The sequence below is a fragment of the Trematomus bernacchii genome, unplaced genomic scaffold (genome assembly GCF_902827165.1).
Source record: "Trematomus bernacchii unplaced genomic scaffold, fTreBer1.1, whole genome shotgun sequence".
Classification (NCBI taxonomy): Eukaryota; Metazoa; Chordata; class Actinopteri; order Perciformes; family Nototheniidae; genus Trematomus; species Trematomus bernacchii.
This window is the reverse complement of record NW_022987573.1, coordinates 2,062,145-2,081,788: the sequence shown is the minus strand read 5'-3', so window position 1 is coordinate 2,081,788 and position 19,644 is coordinate 2,062,145. Positions and strand designations below refer to the sequence as shown.

General features: G+C 41.9%; 1 protein-coding gene across 1 annotated transcript in view; it reads right to left on the bottom strand.

The window, feature by feature from the left end:
- Nucleotides 1-349: 349 nt before the first annotated feature.
- The window catches only part of LOC117479384 (prickle-like protein 2), a 33,931-nt gene continuing 14,636 nt past the window's right edge, over nt 350-19,644 (bottom strand). Inside the window, exons 2-9 of the mRNA XM_034126332.1 lie at nt 8,987-9,171; nt 5,357-5,470; nt 5,099-5,236; nt 4,443-4,646; nt 3,383-3,569; nt 2,587-2,741; nt 1,572-2,364; nt 350-1,485 (exon numbers count right to left, since the gene is read on the bottom strand). Coding sequence (XP_033982223.1) covers nt 527-1,485; nt 1,572-2,364; nt 2,587-2,741; nt 3,383-3,569; nt 4,443-4,646; nt 5,099-5,236; nt 5,357-5,470; nt 8,987-9,118 — 2,682 coding nt within the window. The 5' untranslated portion in view covers nt 9,119-9,171 and the 3' untranslated portion in view covers nt 350-526. The remainder of the gene's footprint in view (nt 1,486-1,571; nt 2,365-2,586; nt 2,742-3,382; nt 3,570-4,442; nt 4,647-5,098; nt 5,237-5,356; nt 5,471-8,986; nt 9,172-19,644) is intronic.

The window sequence follows — 19,644 nt, the reverse complement described above, 5'->3', positions numbered from 1 at the left end:
AGTAGTCAAATTCATCAGTGCTTGCTGGTACCATCAGAGGAGTTGATCTCTATCATTGTAAACATTTCTGTTGTGTAAGCCAGCTGAGCTTCCTCTTATGATTAGATCATCCTGTGTAGGTGTACACAAACACTACCCGGTGTAGAGTTGTGTAAGCTCACAAGCACACCAAACTGGCCTTTTCTCTCTTCCAAACTCACACACACACACACACACACACACACACACACACACACACACACACACACACACACACACACACACACACACACACACACACACACACACACACACACACACACACACACACACACACACACACACACACACACACACACACACACACACACACACACACACACACACACACACACACACACTATTCACTCTCGCTGACAACTGTCTCACTCTCACCTTCCCACTCTCTCTGTTCCACCTTCTTTGTTGCTTTAACCGTCTCCTTACCTCTCATTCTCTCATCTCTTTCACTCTCCTGCTCATCCCTCACCATCCCCTTGCCCTATATCTAAGAAAGTATGCAGTTTTTGCTCTTCCTCCTTTGGCGGTTGTGCATCTGGCCATGAATTGGCCCGTGCACAGGTCCGTGGTGGGGAGCTATCCCAGAGGGGCTGTAACGATGGCGCAGCTCCTCGTTGTTGAGGTAGCAAAGCTGCACGGGCCGAGGAATTGGTTCACCCAGGAAATAACCTTCATCTGCCTCAGACTCGGAGGAAGAGGAGCAGCTGGAGCACCACGGGTCAGCAGCCTCCATGTGACCGTCGCCCCAGCACTGACCACCCAGCCCCGGGGGTTGCCAGCCAGCATTCTGCAGGGTGAGATCAGAGGTGGTGCGGGGGCAGGGTCGTTGGGGCTGCTGTCTGTACCCGCCGGGCTCCAGACCGAACAACTCCCGAGCGGCGTTACCAGCGGGGAAGCGATCGTAATCCTCCTGGACGCGGCGGTAGGGCAGCTCCACCATCTGAGCAGGACGGTCTGCCACCAGGTGCAGGGCGTTGTCAGAGCGGGAGCGACGGGAGCGTTTGTGATGGCGGCTACTGCGGTGCTGCCCGTTGCCGTGATTTCCACGGTGGTGTTTGCGGCGTCTTGGTTGTGGCTGCTGCTGTTGCTGCGTCACAGGTTCCTGCACGTTGATGCGTCTGCGGGGCATTCTGTCGCTCATTGGAGCCATCCGCAGGTTTCCACTGCTGCCCATCACCCCAACGCGACCTTTGCCGTCGAATCCCAGCGGCTGTGGGCCATCCCAGTACTGCAGCGGGTAGCCGACCCTCAGCGGACCGTACATGTTGTTGTTGTAGGGCCGGGAGGAGGACAGAGACTCTGTGCTGTGGAACTGGACTGAGGAGCTGAGGGTGCCCATGTGGCTCTTTTCAGACACGTTCACACCCGAGTCTTTACTCAGGTCGGGCATGGAGAACCTCGACAAATGCTCCTGGCGCTTAGTGACCCCGTCCAAAGAGTTACCTGCTAAAAGCATAAATCATATGTCACATTACTATATAATTCAGCATTTAATCTCATTGAAACATACTGGATCATCTACATCAATTTACCTGTAGCATTGGACATAGTGAAGGAGTCCATGGATCCACGAGGAGTCTGTTCTAGAGGAGTGAGGGGCTCGTTGAAGCTCATGGCGTTGATGGGGTTCCTCCTGGTCAGAGGGGGTCTGCCGTCTCTCTGGAATCCATGCAGGCTGATGCTCCTCTTGTCAGAAAATCCCTGATTCTGGCTGGGCATCTCGTTGAAACTCATCTGAGTGCGAAGCTTGTTGGGCCTGAACTCATCCTGGCTGTGGTGGGTCCAGTTCTCGTTAAAGGAGTGGCCCCTCAAAGCAGCCATGGGAGTCCTCTTGGCATTGCCTTGTTCCTTCCCCCAGGAGTCAGGCCTTTTCCCTGGATTGGCAGCAGTCTGAGCTGGAGGATGAGCATTTGCGTTTGGATTGTAGCCCTGCCTGGGGTTACACTGAGCCAGCAGATGTATAGGTGCGGGTGTAGGTGTGGGTTCTAGCTGGGGCCCCTCATAAACGGCAGGGACGTAGGGGTCATCGCGGCTCATCCACACCTGGTTAAGGCTCGGGGCACGGCTTGGAGTGCGGCTGGGCGTGCGGTTAGGGGTCCTGCTCGGGGTCTGGCTAGATGAGAGGCTTAAACGGTCCATCTGGCCGGAGAGGGGATCGATTTCAGCAGACAGACGGTCGGGCATGGGGGGGGGAGCTGACTGGCGGGGCTCGGCACTCCGCTCGGCATTCCTGCGCTCATTTTTGCCAATCTTGGTGCTGTGGCGGGATTCACGGGAACGGGCGCTTTGGAAGGCAGAGTCGGAGGAGTCAGACTCATCTGGATCCTGATTGGTTCAAATAAAACACATAAGTACAATTATTACCTGCTAATATCTAGACATTAAGAATAGATTGTTTGGGCTTTACAGAAAATACAGGCAGAAGGGATGTTCATATGGTCACAAGTGATGATTGAGAGGCATTATCTTTCAAATGTTTTTAACCTTCAATGTATGTTTAAATGTTCCAATAATATATAATCCCTAGTCCTGTTTTTGGTGACCCACCTGTCCAGCGCTGCAGGATCGTGAGCAGAAGATCTGCCCCTGCTTTGGCAGAAAGGGGCGGCCCAGCAGAGAACGCTTGCAACGCGCACAACAAAAGCACTCCTCGGTGGCGTGCCAGTGCTGCCCATCATAAGTCATCTGGCCTTGGTCAATGCCTTTGGTAAGATGTAAAAACAAATATCATTTTATAAGACAACATACCAGAAGTAGGTTTATTAGTAAACGCACAAGCAGTCCAGCTTTAACGGATAGAAAATGGTAATGTGATGGCAGCTTCTCCAATAATAATGAAAATGTTATTCTACAAAGCCTGAGCGGCTAATGAACACAGCCCACAGCCTGATATTAGCCAGTATGTTGAGCTCATTTTTGTGAGATTTGCAATTTAGTGCTGAAATGGACTTGAAAAAAAAAAGTATAAACAGAGGTTTTTTTCTTCCAAAGGAAAACATTTCTGTGCCCATACAGATGAATGCTCGATTTGAAGATAGCATGAATACATTTCAGCAGCCGTGCTCCCCAAGTAATCATCTTTCACAGCTTCCATCTGGATACTGCATGGGAGCATCCACTCTTTCACTGTTACTGGAGCTTGGGATGATAATAACCATCCACATCTCACTGCCCTGACTCCGCCTCCTCACAGCTGTGGCACACAGCCTTACAAAGCGGATAACACCCACACTTACAATAAATGGCTGTTTGAGGTTTTCTATGATGTTAGTGTAAGGAAACAAGTGTCAATGTGTTTTGTTAACAGCTCATACATGTTAAGAGAAATAAACATGTGCTATACCTATGTGTTCTCCACATGCGTCACAGTACTCTGCATAAAGGGACTCGAAGCAGTTGCAGCAGTGTGGCCGTCCGTCCTTCATGATGTAGCGCTGGCCGCCGAGGGTGGTCTCACACTCGTAGCAACGGAAGTGCTTCATGTGCCAGTGCCTGCCCTCCGCCTCAGTGCATTCATCAGCAAAGATAATCTGCATAACAAAGACATCACAACAGCAAGAGACTCAATGAGATTCAATGATAATAAATCAATATTCTGGCGCTAAAATTGTTTTACACATATTTAAAAAAATTACTTTTAATGCTGCTATAAAAAGCAAAATCATCTCGATGATGATGATGATGATGATGATGTTGTCTGGCGTACCTTAGGGCACCATCCTCGGCTTATTATAATTTTTATAATCTTTTTAGATGGCCACTCAAACTTAACATGCCACATATGTTGCACATATTGCATTCGCAGTGCAATTCCACCAAACTATTATAATATTCCAAACCTCTTAGATTATATTATTTGGATAAGTTAAGAATTTGAGAAAAACTGTATTATTGGGTAGAGCTGAACAGTTTTTTTCTTTATTTAAGCTGTTTATAAACTCACCACCCATCAGAATCATCTTGTGACCCTTTGGAGGGTTCAAATGTCGCTAAACTAATATTAGGGATCCAATCATCCAATAACAATCTAGACATTACTCCAACAATTATTTTTTGAAGGTAATTCTTCAATCCAATATTATTGTTAATAACAAAATTGAATTTTCTTTCCATATCTCCAGCTGGCATAACCATTCTGGGATATCAGATACACATGATGTGTCGGTCATACAGAACTATAAGGAAAATACAATAATTTGTATAAAAAAATTCATGAAATGGAAATTATTATCAATATTATTATCATCCCGGGCCAGCTGGCCACACATATGGTTACTTTCAGAGACATGCCAAGGGTACTAAGGTCTTTTCACTCCAGATCAATTTCAATCACATCCAAGTCTCTGAGCTATGAACCATTCAGCCATGTCCAGCCCTGAAGGCTCCAGGCCCAGACAGCGCACCTCATCACAGGCGGTGCAGCGGGGTTTCAGCCTCTCCGCGTGGTGTCGGCCGCAGAAGATCTTGCCATCCTGGTAGAAGTAGATGAGATCCACCAACAGCTCCTCACACATGCTGCAGACAAAGCAATGAGGGTGCCAGACTTTGCTGTGCCCTGCCCTCGCAGCAAAGACCACCATGTCGCCTCCGTTTATTTGACCACCGCACTGTTGGAGAGGAGACAGGGAGAGAGGATAGGATAGGAGACAAGAGAGATAGGAGAAGAGTTAAGGTAAAGAAAGGAAGGGGACGTAGAAGACGAGAGACAACGACAGGAAATGAGTTTCGATGATAAGAGAGGAAAGAAAAGAAGAGAAAGGTAGATGGAGGAATTAGGAGAGAAGAGGGAAAGAGAAGAAAGACAATTTGTGAGAGAAGAAGCCGAGAAAAAGATGAATACAAAATGTAAGATTTTGATTTGATGAGACATTTAAAAGCAACCCAGGTAAGGAAAACCAAGAGTGTAATTAAAAAAAATATGCTGAATACCGAAAGAAATAGAAATGCAATTTCTTGAGACAGATATAAGTATTCAAAGTTTTTGGGATGTTTGTTGGTATCTTCAATGAGTAAATTGGAAGACAAAAGGGCAAAAGGCAGGATGACTAGTTGTATTTACCTTGTCACAGATGGCGCCACTGATGGTGAGGGGGAAAGGACGGATGTTGCCTCTGCCCAAGTTGTCCTTCTTCCGCTGGTTGCTGAAGATCTTTAGTTCCCGTTTCTCCTCCTCGTCCAACGCGTTACAGTAACGCACCTGAACAACAAAGTTCATCATCAGGAATCCTCATAACGTCAAGAAAACTTCTGGAAGTCATTTCAAAGATAAACATGTCAAAAAAGATAGGAATTTTCTGTTTTGTTAAAAACGTTTTACCTCATTGTCATGGGGAGGCAACTGGTGCAGCAGCTGTTTGATGCGATATTTCTCTCCAGGGCTGTTTATATAGGGAACCTTTTCTTCGGGTAAGGAGTTATAGTACTGATGCACCTGAGACCAACAAGAACAAACATGTGGTGATCAAATATCAAACCTGAACTCACTGATGTTTGGGAACATCGGGGCGCAGAAACCAGCTGTAAAAAGAAATGTATGTATGTATGTATGTATGTATGTATGTATGTATGTATGTATGTATGTATGTATGTATGTATGTATGTATCTATGTGTATAATGCCTTAATAAGATATTCTAGGGGACTTGTTAGTGACATTAGCATTAATTTCAAGTTGTGTTTCTTATGATGAATGTTAGTCTAATCTCATATGTGTTTTGTTTTCTACTTTGTACAGTGGCTTTATAGATATTTCACTTGAAACCAAAACAGGTATACTGTAGGTGGCTGAAAAATCCAAACAAGAGCTGAATGATTCTCACAAAGACATATTTAAGTCGTCATATGATCCATTATTACATTAAAATGATTGACTAGAGTCATGATAAGAACCTGACTTTCACAGTTTTAACTAAGTCATTATGTTTCTATTATGTACAGTAAAAGGTAGGATAATATAATACTGTATAATTGTACACAATCTACATGATTTTATTAATAAATGGAGACAGACCTGTGTAAATTAATCTGAAATTGCTTTTAAATTAATCCTGGTATTCATGCATTTGTTTTTGCTTTGCCCTTCGCCCTTGGAAATTAGTGGTTTTTAAAGTGTGGCCCAATGAGCTCTGTGCTGCAGCTGCTGCAGACACAACCTTGAACAGCATCAGGTGCTTTACATTTTTCATCAGCTAATATTCACATTGCTTAAAGGAAATCTCCATGCTGGTAGTGCACTTAGAAATCAGGATGCAGGAGGACTTGTTATCCGTGGCCTGAACCTCCTTTTGTCTTGTCATGTTAGCGGGGGAAATAGAGAAAGCCTTGATTGGGTTTGAGAAGTAAACCCTCAAAGAAAGGAAGGCCATCTTGTCACTTGTGTCTGATTTTCAGCAAAACAGCACTGCACACAAAGTGGTTTAGTGTTCAGTGCAGTGTAAAGATCTATTTTGCTGATGTTGTTGTGATCCAATTTACATAATAATCGGGCTGGAGAGCGCGAGGGAGAGGAAGAAGAAGAGCATCTGAGTGCTGCCCCTCAGATTCTATATGGCCCAACCATTTTTATATATATATGTTTTGAAATACTATGTGCATGCCTTTTTATATAATAGTGTTCTATTTTATTCATCTTTATCTACGTATACTACGTAAATTTCCCCTTCCTGGGACGAATAAAAGAAACCTGATTCTGTTTCTGATGTTATACTCTACACCAGTGACCATCAACTGGTGGCCACATCCGGCCCGCACGGCGGGGGTGACTGTGGCGTTGGCGGAGTGGTTAGTTACTCACGAGACGTTAGTTACAACGTCTCGTGAGTAATGTGCAGTACCGGAGTCCAACAAAGAGGCAGCAGCTGCAGGACAGTAGCCTGCGTACTGCGTAGCCTTCCTTGCCCTGAAGAAGAAGTGATCCTTGGTTAGCGTGAAGAGTTGCGGATTAGAAAGTATTCCGAATTGAAAAGATCAAGTGAATTTGTGCTTAGAAAATTACTTAAGGTTAATCAGCTATCCACATTTTTGCTACTTAGTTTAATGTTTACTGATGTATTGGTAAATTGACAAATAGTTTCAGCTCGGTTTGAAATGATAGAAAGCCCTATATCACCAAATATTGTATTCTACAGCTCTTGATGTCACCATCTGTCTGTATTTCCTGTTTTATTTTTTAAAGTGTTCACCCATCGTGTCATGTCTGTCATTACTTCCTGTCTCTGTGTTTTCCCTCCCGTTTAATTACCTGATTCTGTCCACCTGGTGCCCTTGTGTTTTTCCTTCCCTCCCCAGCTGTGTCTTGTCTTGTCCTTGTGATTAGTCTTGCATGTATTTAAGTTCTGGTTTCCTATTAGTTGCCATCAGATCCTTGTTTGTCATTTATGGAAGAGGTCTGTTCATATTGTTTTTGCCAGGCCCTACTTTATCTAAATCACATGCCATTAAAGGTATTTCTGACTTCGACTTTTGTGTCCTGTATTTGTGTCCACCCCGCTCTGCTTGAACCTGACACTTATGTTAACTTTCAGTTTAATTGAGAAGTATAAATACATTATTCAAATAATATAAAATATTATCTTTAACTATTTTAGTTTGTGTTGGAAAATGGATCCTAGAGAGTCAGTAGTAAATTGTCCAGTGAGGTAATGTCAGTTACAAACACATGTTTATGTCACACAATGTAATAAGAAAGTTAAGTTCTGACAGCTCAAAGAACAGCACTGCTTGAGATAATTATTTTCTTTTAAAGTCTGTGTCACACTAATGAAATTGCGCAGAGGGGAAACCCGAAGTGACAGGCTTTAAAATCATTATGTTTAAGTGCATTGAAAAAGCAACAGGCAGCTGCAATTGCCTGCAGAGAAGGCAGCCTCTTTCAGTATCCCGTCAAGATGGCTGACTGGAGAAAATGACTGTTATCAGGGCGGCCTGTCATCTGTTAACAGAGCCCTAAGAATGCTGCCCTTACTATATAAAGACAGAGGTGTTTAAAGCCAATAACGCTGCACAGAACTGTGTTTATCTTATGTCAGAACTGACAAAAAACAAACAAAAATGATTACGAAATATCGTCCTCTTGATGTGCACAATTGATTACATTAGCTTGGTCATGCATGCAATTAAAAGGCATTTAAACTGCAAATGAGTCCAGACAGGAAATTGTGAAACCTGGATGCATAAACACATTGCCACACATTTCCAATTAGATTCATCCAAACACTCAAATTGCTTCCATTCCTCTGGGTTTAGGTTTGCACGGATACACTAAAATACAGAAGAAATTGAGGCTAAGCATACCAAATCCATTAAATGGGAAAATAACAATATGGCAACAGTTCTAAAGTGATATTTTCATCTCATAGTTTTGGGAGAAATCATGTGAAATTAGCTTTTTTGTTTAGGGGGGGGAAGGACTCCACATAACCCTATGTTTCTGAATATATAACGTTTTGATTGATATGTGATTACATATTTTGATAGATGAAAATGTGCGACAAAATGTGCGACAAAATGTGCTCAATTGATCTCATGGTTGTCATTCTGGCTGAGTGTGATCTTGGTTCCTACACAGAGTCAGCTTGAACACTGACAGATGAAAAATGTCCTTACAGTTATTCTTCCATGAAGCGCCTGACAGCTGAGTCTCATTGATTTGTATGTCGGCCCTGCCTTTCCCTCCTCCACCCTTCAACACTAATGGACTACGACAAATAAAACACCATGAAGGAGATTTAAAAACAGTAAAGATACATTGTCTTGTTTTCAGATCAGTGAATTTTCCATTTTGGAAAATGCCACAGATACTTTATGTTCCAAGGGAGTCATTTTTGAAAGATTTGCTTTAGTTTGATACGGTCTGGCTATGCCGAGAAAAAAGTATGTCTTTGCTAATGCGGCACTTAGGAGCGACAGGGAGGGAGGTGTCTACTGGGCAAGTTAAATATATTGTGTACCTGCTCAGGACTGAGGCCGGGGGGGACCCAGGCGTATTCCTCCAGTGCACATCCAGAGTCATCATCAGAGGTGGAGTTCCTCTGGAAGTCGTACATCAGCTTGGTGATGGTCTTTTCCATCTCCAGAGACATGGCTGTCACAACATGCTCCTCTACACAAACCGCTTCAGTGGACACAGGTATTCCTGTTGAGGAAACAGAGGAGACACTGAGAAAGAGTCGGAGAAAAGGCTTCAAATAAAAACAGGGTAGGAGAGTGAACACAAAGAGAAACAAATGGGGAGGTAGCAAAGTCTTCCTCTTATCAGAATTCCAGACTATCTGTGGCATGTGCAGATTTAGATTCACCTGTGGATAAACATTAGGTGCAGCAGAGCTAAATAAAATATATCTGTGAAACATGCTTCCCTGTGTAGCATATTAAAAACCAAAAACACATCAGTTGTTCAGACTTATACAATGCATTCAAGGTGCTTTAGGGCTGTAGTTGGGCACAGGGGGCTTTAAGGTAAATGTTAATGTCAGCAGGTTAACACTCATCTTAGTTCAATGTATGTGTATGCAGAGTAGCATTTAACACAAAGTACAGCTGAGGCTGATGGGAATGTTGTTAGTCATGCAGCTATCTGGTTATAAAAACCAGACAATCCATCCAATAGTTTTACATCCTGCTGGTGGAGGAAAAGTTGGGAGATCATCAAAGTTGTTAAGATGTATCCTCTGTTGACCACAAATATTTGTACAAAATGTCCTGATTTAATATCTCACTGTAAACATCTTACAGTCAAATGGAAATGGAGAAGTTTGTGGAAATCATAATTTGGGATTTTTACAAACTTTCATGACAATCTTCCTAAATAAATGTTAATCTGGACCAAAACGATGGACCGACTGACAGTCTGCAATGCTAACCCTAAATCAAGAAAAATCTCTAAAAACAATTACTTATGTAGTTCGAGGGTATTTTGTATCTATATTGCAGACACCGCTGTGTGCATTCACTGCTTTTATTGAATGGATAGATTAGAGATTCAAATCAATCTTATCCTCCTCCTTCTTTCTGTCTGAGAAAACAGCTGCATACATTACTGACACATGAATAATTAACAGGTGCAGGTATCGCCTCCACCACCGAAATACAAAAATGAAATGCATCTAATTTGACAGACAACGAGTATATTTAATGATCCAGCACCAAGAGCAAGTACGAGTTCTGTTTACATTTCATGGCTTATTGATTTATAAGCTGATGAAGGGAGAGATATTAGAGTCAATTAGTGTCAAGTGGAAGGTTTCTGACAATGTTAAAAACGTACAGAAATGTGTAAAATCCATTGTGTTTGATAAGCTTGCTGATGTTGTTACTGAGAAGATGCAATCTGATCAATGTGGAGATGCCAGCACAACAAAAATGATGTGTTTCTGCAGGTCATGTATCAAGGTCATAGCAGTTAACTGACAGAAACAACACGGCATGGTGGTCGGTGAGAAAGTGTGAACGTTCCCTGATATTTCCGATTCAAAACAATTGCACAACACAGGTCTTTTCAAGCAGTTTCAGACAGCAACACCATTTCCCGCAGATTAGAAAATCACAAGAAAAACAGAGCGTAAGCAGTAGCCAAGGAACAGCAGACATTTCCACAGGCTGAGCCAGTGAGTCAGCCTCCATCCAAGCAGAGCTGAGTACTGTTTATCTCTCTAAGATGGGTGCTGCTGATTTCTTTGTGAGGATGGATCACAGGTATGTAACCTTCAGCCTGTAGCCTGGCCCGAGGCTGTTGTTCATTAGTGCACAGAGGCTGAGGGAGAGAGGGCCTGCTGGGAAACCTGCAGCCTGTTGCGCCAGCTAGACATCAGATAAAACGTGACCTAAGTTGGCTAAATGTAATCACATCAGTGAGCTGCTGACTAAAATGTAAACTACATTCCTGCATTCATATTTTGTTTCTTACCATCTACTGGGGCACTAGCCTTTTAATTGTATAGCTATTATAGCGATACATTTCACTTCACGTTAGCATTATTACATTCAAAGGAATATTCATATATTTTGTGTATATTTGAATACACTTGTTGGATGAGAAGATTAATAACACTACAGTCAGCAGCCGGTTAGCTTAGCTTAGCATTAAGGCTGAAGACAAGGGTCATATGTAACAACATTTGCCTACAAGCTCCTCTAAAGCTTACTCATTAACATGTTATATGTTGATGTTTAATCAATACCATGACTAAGTTGCTAAATAAACAACATATGTGATGTAAGTATAAGTAAGTACTCACTGAAGTAAGGGACACAGTTAGAAGTGTTCTTGGTGAAAGTCATGTTTTTGACCCACCCATCAACCCTGAACTCATCCCTATGTGTAACTTAAGTAGCACTTCATCTGGGAATCCAGCAACAAATGATACCCAAAAATAAGAAAAGTAAGATAACAAAACAACAAAATTGACTCGAGAAATTGGCATTTGTTCATACACCATTTGGTAATACCAGAATAGAAACAAATAGACGTCATCAAAAGATGACAAATCTGACTTCCAGCTGTTCTATAATTAACTTATTTACATCTTGTATGTAGAAATGCTAGCCACAAACTAACAACTGGGTTCTGTTCAAATATAGAAAAGTGTACAGAGCTCACGATGAGAGAGGCTCTTGTGTTCACAGGCACAGCTGCTGTCTGTTGAAAAATGGCTCCAATCTGTATAAGCAAACTGCTCTTTATGCAACAATGTTTTGTTTTCTATGTTCATCAGTGTTGAATACACAAGATTGTGTTTGCACATGACAGCTTTGGAGATGTTGTTCGAGGGAGTTAGGCGAATTGTTTTCCTGCTGCTTCCAGGGTTTGTGCTAAGCTAGGCTAATCCTGTCATGGATCTGCTTCTGACCCCAGAGAGGATCTCATCTTCTGCCTCCAGATAAAAGAGACTGTATTTTACACGTCAGAATATTCCGCTAAATAAATAAGGTTTGTCTGTTTAAGATCGATGATGGCAAGGTTTTTAATTTACTTCGTCATAGCAGGAAACCACAAGTGTACAATAATGATGTGCAGGCCATTGTTGTGCATGCTGACTCTGTAACATGTCTAACTTCGCCACTTAAATGAAATAAAACCATGATTAATCTCAATAGTCATGCCTTTGTTTACCTGCTATGACAAAATGTCTGCCATGAAAATGGTTTCTTCACTACAATCTTTTTGGGTTAAAAATGATGTGTGATGTTATATGGAATATGGGGAATGAGCGGCCATGCTAAAAATAAAGTAGCCAATTACTTGTGTTGTAAAATAGACTAACCCTCTGTGTCTCTATTAGTAAAGCCACTGTGAAGAAATTAATTTCACACATATTGTTAGATGTAGGGGATGACAGCGTCCCTGTGTGCACCAGTGCCTCGATTAATGGTCCCTTCACACCCCACTTATTAAGATGTTCTCTGTGCATTGTTAAACAAAGACACAGCTTTAGTGTCAAACTGTTTCAATTTAATGAGTCGTCTTTACACCCTAACTTTTGACTGAATGCACATTGAGCTGGTACAGAAGGCTGCTGATGAGTGTGTGACTTTTTGACGTAATACTCACTCGCCAGGCCGACTGGTTAGTCATAACTCACTCCTCTGTTCTTCCCCAGCAACACGAGCAGAGAGGAGAGACAACTTGTGAACTTCTGTTTCCTGGAGGAGGCATACTTTCGGGTAATTCTTGCTTTAGAGAGAAGAAGTGGTCTATATTTAGTTTTGCTTTTATTTTGTCGTTGTTTACTCTTCTGGAAGTCAACCCTTATTTATTCAAGCCACATTAACATGCTTTGGTAAACATAGCTTTACTAATCTGTACTCTTACGGTTGATTTTGCTGACTGCACTGCCTACTTTAAGGTTAAATGTAAGTCACATAGGACTTTTTTTTTATAGCCTAATATTGAATGTAAACAGTTTTAAAATAATTGTATTAACAGAGAAAGAAGGAGGATTACTGGAGAAACCACTTGAAAAAGATCGCTAAATGATTGAATTAAATCACTTCAGTAGAATGTGAGATATGGAAAGGCAGTATGGTCATTTTAAATCAGGGGGACATGAATATTACAGATCCAGGATAAAACTGACTGAGAGGCAGGACTCAACAGGATTTCTCATTGTGATTTTTTCTCTGCTACTTCAGGACCACAGACAGCGCCATGGATTTATCAATACACACTTAGGCTACAGATATTCCAGTGCCATGGTCGGGGCCAAAGATTATCACTAGCACAAACCCCAGTCAGATAAAGGATCAATGAGTCAGGCACAAGACTAAAATATTAAACTATACAACCTCTCTACCCCTGCACTCTCTCTGCTACCGGGGGGGTGGCAGGTTAACAAGGGGCCTTCATCATGGTTATTTTGATAACAGGGGGATTGTTTCCGTTCTCCATCTCACCACTTCAGTGATGGGTTTGGGGAAGCATCAGGGTCTGCAATTAATAGTGTGTAAAGGTCTACAGCAGAAGTGGGCAATCATGTGCCCTGCAGGACCAAGATTGCTCGTTCTCTTCCCAACTGATCAATATGAATGAATCACCAGGGAGACTGGCTGTCCGCACTCCCTTCCCATTTGGTGAAATTTAGTCTATAATCATTACAAATATCTTATAATCCATTTTTCCTTTAAATGACAATGAAATCCTTATGAGCTTGGTTGATATCAGATCCATTTTGTGGCTCAGATACCTAAAAGCAACATCTTTTTCTCAAAATGTTGTCGCACTGATCGACTGAACAACAGGCCCCTGGTGTCAAAGGGAGAGAGTGGATTTCTCTTTGTCACTTTTGCACAAAGCGGCTGGTGAAGCCCCCGGTTAGCTGTGCGTACAGTGGAGCTTGTCCTTGTATTGTAGGTCTCTTGGTGGCCTCCTTCACTAGTCTCCTTGTTGTACAGCCAATCAGAGGACAGCCTGCTTTGGACAGATTCACTGCAGTGCCATACTCCATTTCTGTCAAAAGGGAGTTTTGAAATAGCCTTCAGTCCGTTGGAGTCCTGATAGTGACGAGGCAAATGCATGACCTTTTAGATATAAACGTTCCTAGTTCTTATTAATCTAACTAACTTTTAAAAAGTATATGTTGATGGCACTTTGGGCAGGGAAAGTACAAAAGTGTCTGTTTCCACTCTAAACACCTACACACAAGTACAGTAATCTCCATTTAACTAATAATGTGACTTCTAAAGCAAAGTGCCTGTGATAACTTCTATTAAATAAAAGAGGTCAAACATGTATTTAGATTTCTCTTTGGATTTGATAAAGAGATCTGTTTTCACTTTGAATTAAAAAAAAAGAAACTTCTGAAAGACGGGGCCTGCTGAATTTATAATTAGGCTCTTTAGCTGCTGAGTACTTTGCTTTTAGGTCACTGTGATTAATAAATCTGTGCCTACTTGACACCTCTCAAATAATCACAGTCAAGTATCAAGAGTTTAGCTAGGCAGTTTAGATTTTACTTTATTATAATGTATTTGATAAAAACATATTACTTATTTTGATTTGACAGTGACGATTGCTGTTTTAACAGGTGCAGGGACTAGAGGACTCCCTGAGCCTCGGTGAGGCAGCAGTCAGCCGACGGAAGGTTGGAAAAATGCTGCAAGTTGCCGTGGCAACAGATTGGGGTGCAAAGTCTTGAATAACATACGAGTGTCTGAATAAATATATGATTATATTGATTTAACAATAAGAATACAAGCAGAGAGAAACCATTAATATGTTTTTCTTTCAAAAAACCCTCTTCGTTGGGAAGCATGACTTTTTTGTGTTGTTTTTATTACAAACCAGGGTTATATAATATTTTAGCTCTAGGCATATCATGCTTTAAAGATCATAAGTGATCCCTGCATTTTTTCTTAATTTGCTTCTCCTTCAGTTACATCCAATTAACAGTGTCTTAATTTACACATAAATTAGCTGAGATTAATCAACGTCTCTGAGCCAGAGGAGAGAAGATCTTGGGTAATTGGGTAATTTTGAGAACAAAGAGAAGAGGCTCTGCGTATAAGACTCACAATAGTGAGAAAATAGTCTTGAACACATACGGTATCTGGAAACAGAAGGAGAGAGAGAGAGAGAAACAGAAACAATAGATGGGCTGTGTATGCAGTGTTAAGAGCAACGCTTTTTCTTTTTCACGTGTCATGCTTCACCCACCTCCCTCCTTCCTCCTCCCATCCTCATGTGCCTCTGACAGGCTCTGTGTGGGTGTGCATGAGAGAAAGAGAAGGAGAGGGAGTGATGGAGAGAGAAAGCTCTTATTTATGTAAAAGCTGACATGAGAGGAGGTGCTCGGCTGAAGCACAGAGCCTGACCAAGGCTCTATTAACTGTTCACGGTGAGAGCATCACCCATCACATCTACAGTGTTTAACTGACAGCAAATATAATGCAAAGCTGACTTTCAATGTCCTTATCTATTACCACCATACAGCGAATCAGCAGGGATTGAAATAAATCCTCTGGTTTACAGAATGGTTTTCAATTTTTCCAATAACCCCCTAAAATAAAACACGAAAAAGGCGATATTAGCTTATACTCTGAGTTAATACTGTGGGCTTTTAATGTGCATTTCTTATCAACGACCAACATTAAAGGCTTCTATCAGAAAAAAAACCTGGTAAAGAGTTTTACATTTAATGTACTCCCTCCTGCGCCCTCTTTAACACACAAAAGCCGAACAAAGGAGGATACTAATCGTTTCAACAGGTTCTTGGTTGTCAGATAATCTCAGTGCTGTATGTAGGCAATTATTTCACTGTAAACAAACACTGTGTGGAATTATTATTCTAACACACAGTAATTAATCATCCTTCGCCTGATGTGGGCTCTGCTGCAGGAATGTGTCAAACACAGTCGTTCAGGATTCATGAATGCTGTTAACTATTTACTATGTTCACGAAAAACAACAAGCATAAGAGTCTATTATTTGTTACTCACTCCTTTGTATTCGTAACAGCAGCTCTTTAATGCTTTCAACATCCTCATTGACAGCACATCTGATGAAATATTAAAGCCAGTGTACAGTGGGAGGTTTGAAGAATCTTACTAGATACATTAGCTGCTCGCTCTGTTTCTATGTGTGTTTTGTAGAGGTTAAACACACGCTCCTAATGTTAAAGAAGTGGTAGTAGTTTAGTTTGCACACAGGCCCCCTTTGCAAAATCTGTAAAACATCAAACACTTCAACAATATGCCCCCGGGAGGATTGTGGCAGGCAAATAACATAATGCGACAGAGTACACAAAGGTCAGTCATTGAAAAAATTGAAATGCTAATGTTTCAGTGGGTTTAGCAGGCTTCAGTATGGTGTAGCTCAATCGGAGCATAAAAAGACTGAAAAGTGTAGGTTTTTGTTGTCCTCTAATGGACTGTACCACGTGTTTCCCATCTTTTGCCTATCCTCATTCACGTATCCATCCAACAAAACAAAAACATCTATCTAGTTTGACGTGCTTCCCTTTCTTTCCCTGTTATATGATTAACACTGAGCCTTTTGTGCCACTGATATTCCTCAAATCATTTTTAAAGCACTTTGAGTTGTAATTATCCGAGTGCCTCTCACAGCTTTAAAAACCCTTGCGTTTTCAAGTAGAGCAAGAAGATTTGGATATTTATCAGATTACAGTTTTGCTTTTACAAAAACAAAGACGTTAATAGAACTGATATGCCTTGATATCTATTTATTAATATTTATTTCATCAACAGATAGTTGTTTCCTCTGTGTTGGCTTCAAGTGCTGCACTATGAAACCAATTTGTTGGCTCATCTCATTGCTCGCTAACATAATCGACTGATATAATCAATTTTACAGGACAGCAGATGGATGAAATCTGTTATCATCCTCTTTACCTCAACCAGTGTCCTGATGCAAATGGCTTTCAAATCGCTCAGCAGGTACAGTTTTGATCGACTTTCTGGGCCGAGTGTGTTCAATGAAACCATCCGACACACACACAAATGTAGTGTGAAAAATCTTGAGGTAAAACGATGTGATGTCCTTTGACAAACATTTGAATGTGTTTTCACAGAAGTGACACAACAAAGGGCAGTGGGCAGGGTTGAAACAGTAACCTACTGCTCCACTAACGCTGTGCTCCCTACTGGACTTACAACAGCTCCAAATGTCAACCCATGACCTTTTCGCCCTCCCCAGATGATCTCACAGTTATCCCTGAATTAATAATAAACGGTTATAGTCACACACACACCAAACACACACTCCTCTCTAGCCTGAAACTTCGAGCAGTGTCTATCCCTTTCTCTCATAACGAGAGAATGATCTCACTCGGTCGGGAACGAGTGTGGCGGAAAACCTGTATACAGGATAATGGCCATGGAACTGGTCGCCATGGAGTCAGGCTGAGTAAATACAGTAACCCCTGCCCCAGATATACACCGTGTAATGAAAGAGAAAATAACAGCATGGCAACTGAGTGAGAGGCTTGACAGGAAATATGTTATTCGTTAATCTAAATGCAGGAATACACATACAGGAGATGAAAAAGTTGGTGTATAAAGATGGAAGATACAATAGAAGACTAAAAATAAGCAATTTTGTTGTCAGATTGCTTCTCACCGAACAATATATTTTAAAATACAATCTGTCAGGCAAGTTCAGTATCCTTCATTCCTCCATTTTGTTTCTTAATCCGCACAGAAGGGGAGGTGTATGTGTGTGTTTGTGTGTTCAATGGCTCTCTGAGGTCTGCATGGAAAATCATTATCAAGGACTCTCGTGAAAACAGGCAAAATGCTGTCAGATCTTGTCTACGGATAAAAGCCAGGAATCATCGTTCTTTCTGTGAAAACCGAGATTCGGATTTGAATATTGGTTGGTTGTAATTGGCTGTCAATACGGCATCAAATCCAGAATGATGTAACCCCCTCATTTCAATAACAAACAGTTCTCATGTAGCGCCAATCAGCTCATAATCCAGTTATGAGGATTAAATTCTTACCGCAGCTTATTTGGATCAGAACTAACAAGAAATTAATTGAAAGGGGGATGACCCTATAGGAATAGAGCTACGCAGTTCAGCTGGCAGAACAGACTGAGAAAAGCTCAAAGTGGGTGACAGTGCTGGTGATATAATTGGGAACATAACACACACTCCAATTGGCTGTCAGCATTACTCACGCCGCATCAATAACTGGAAGGACATTATTTTCACATCCTGAAGTTGTAGATCACAAAACTATGGGGCAAATTAACTAAAATTATTAAAACAAACCAATTCACACACACACACACACACACACACACACACACACACACACACACACACACACACACACACACACACACACACACACACACACACACACACACACACACACACACACACACACACACACACACACACACACACACACACACACACACACACACACACACACACACACACACACACACACACACACACACACACACACTTCCTGTCCCTGATGTGCTAATTGCTGGAGGTGTGTTCCTGAAATCCAAAGTAAGACTCTTTTACCTACAGATGTACAACATTTCACAAGGACCTGGAATGCTGTAATTAAAGGGTGACACATTTCTGCTCCTCTCCCACTGTGTGGGATGGCCTGAAATAGAATTGCAGGGTTTCAACAGGCAGATATGCACTCTGCACGGGCACCATCCTGCGTCTCAGCCAGGGAAACAGATACTGCCTGTGTTCAGCCTCCCCTATCTCTGTGGGAATTTTACCAAATGATATGACAGACAGGCGTGACCAGGTATGATGACAGGCCACTAAGGGAGAGTCTGAAGGGCCACACACACAAACACACGGATCAGTTTCCAGTCCGAGTCATATGACCAGTGCGATCAGTGCAGCTGTGCATGGACTCCCTCGACGCCTGGTGATACCCAAACTGAAGCTAATTCCTGTTGTGTGGTGCCATTTACATCCTTTGCCTGAGGGTGTAATCTTTAATATGGGCCCATTATTATTCCACAGAGCCTTGTGTTGGGGGGTTCAAGTGTGCTATATCTGCGCAGGCGTGTGTTTACTTGTCTGTGCATGTGCGCGTGTGGTAATGTGCCCGTGTGAGTTTGCGTGAGAGAGGGAGAGCAGGAGAGAAAGTCTGTTGCTATGCATTTTTACACGTCCTCCCACTGGTCTCTTCACATGTAACATCATGGCAGAGAGGAACACATATAGTTGAGCCACCTTCCTGTGATGCAACAACACTTTAGCAGTAAAAGCCCTGAAAGCCTCAGCGTAGCGTTATAGGTCGGGCACATCCCTGGGCCGCCTTGATCCTGCGAGGAAAAAGGGCTTTAACCCCTATATATTGCTTGTTGGCTCACCAGATTGCTAAAATGGATTCTCTGGGAAGGCACTGCTGTGTTTTTCATGGTTGAATGAGAGCATTATGTTATCTTGCAGTTCAACCTGTTTTGAAGAGTTAGGCTATAAGGGTTATTATGCAACCTTTGAGTTATGTAAAAATCAAAAACAAGGTGTATTTTAAAATATACAAATGTCCTCCTTTAGTAACATGTAGGGCTTCCACAAAGAAACCAAACAATAATGTCACTTTTTTTGCTTTCATCCTCATACTCCTTTACAACACATGACCCAGAATGTAGACAAAGAGGCAAAAC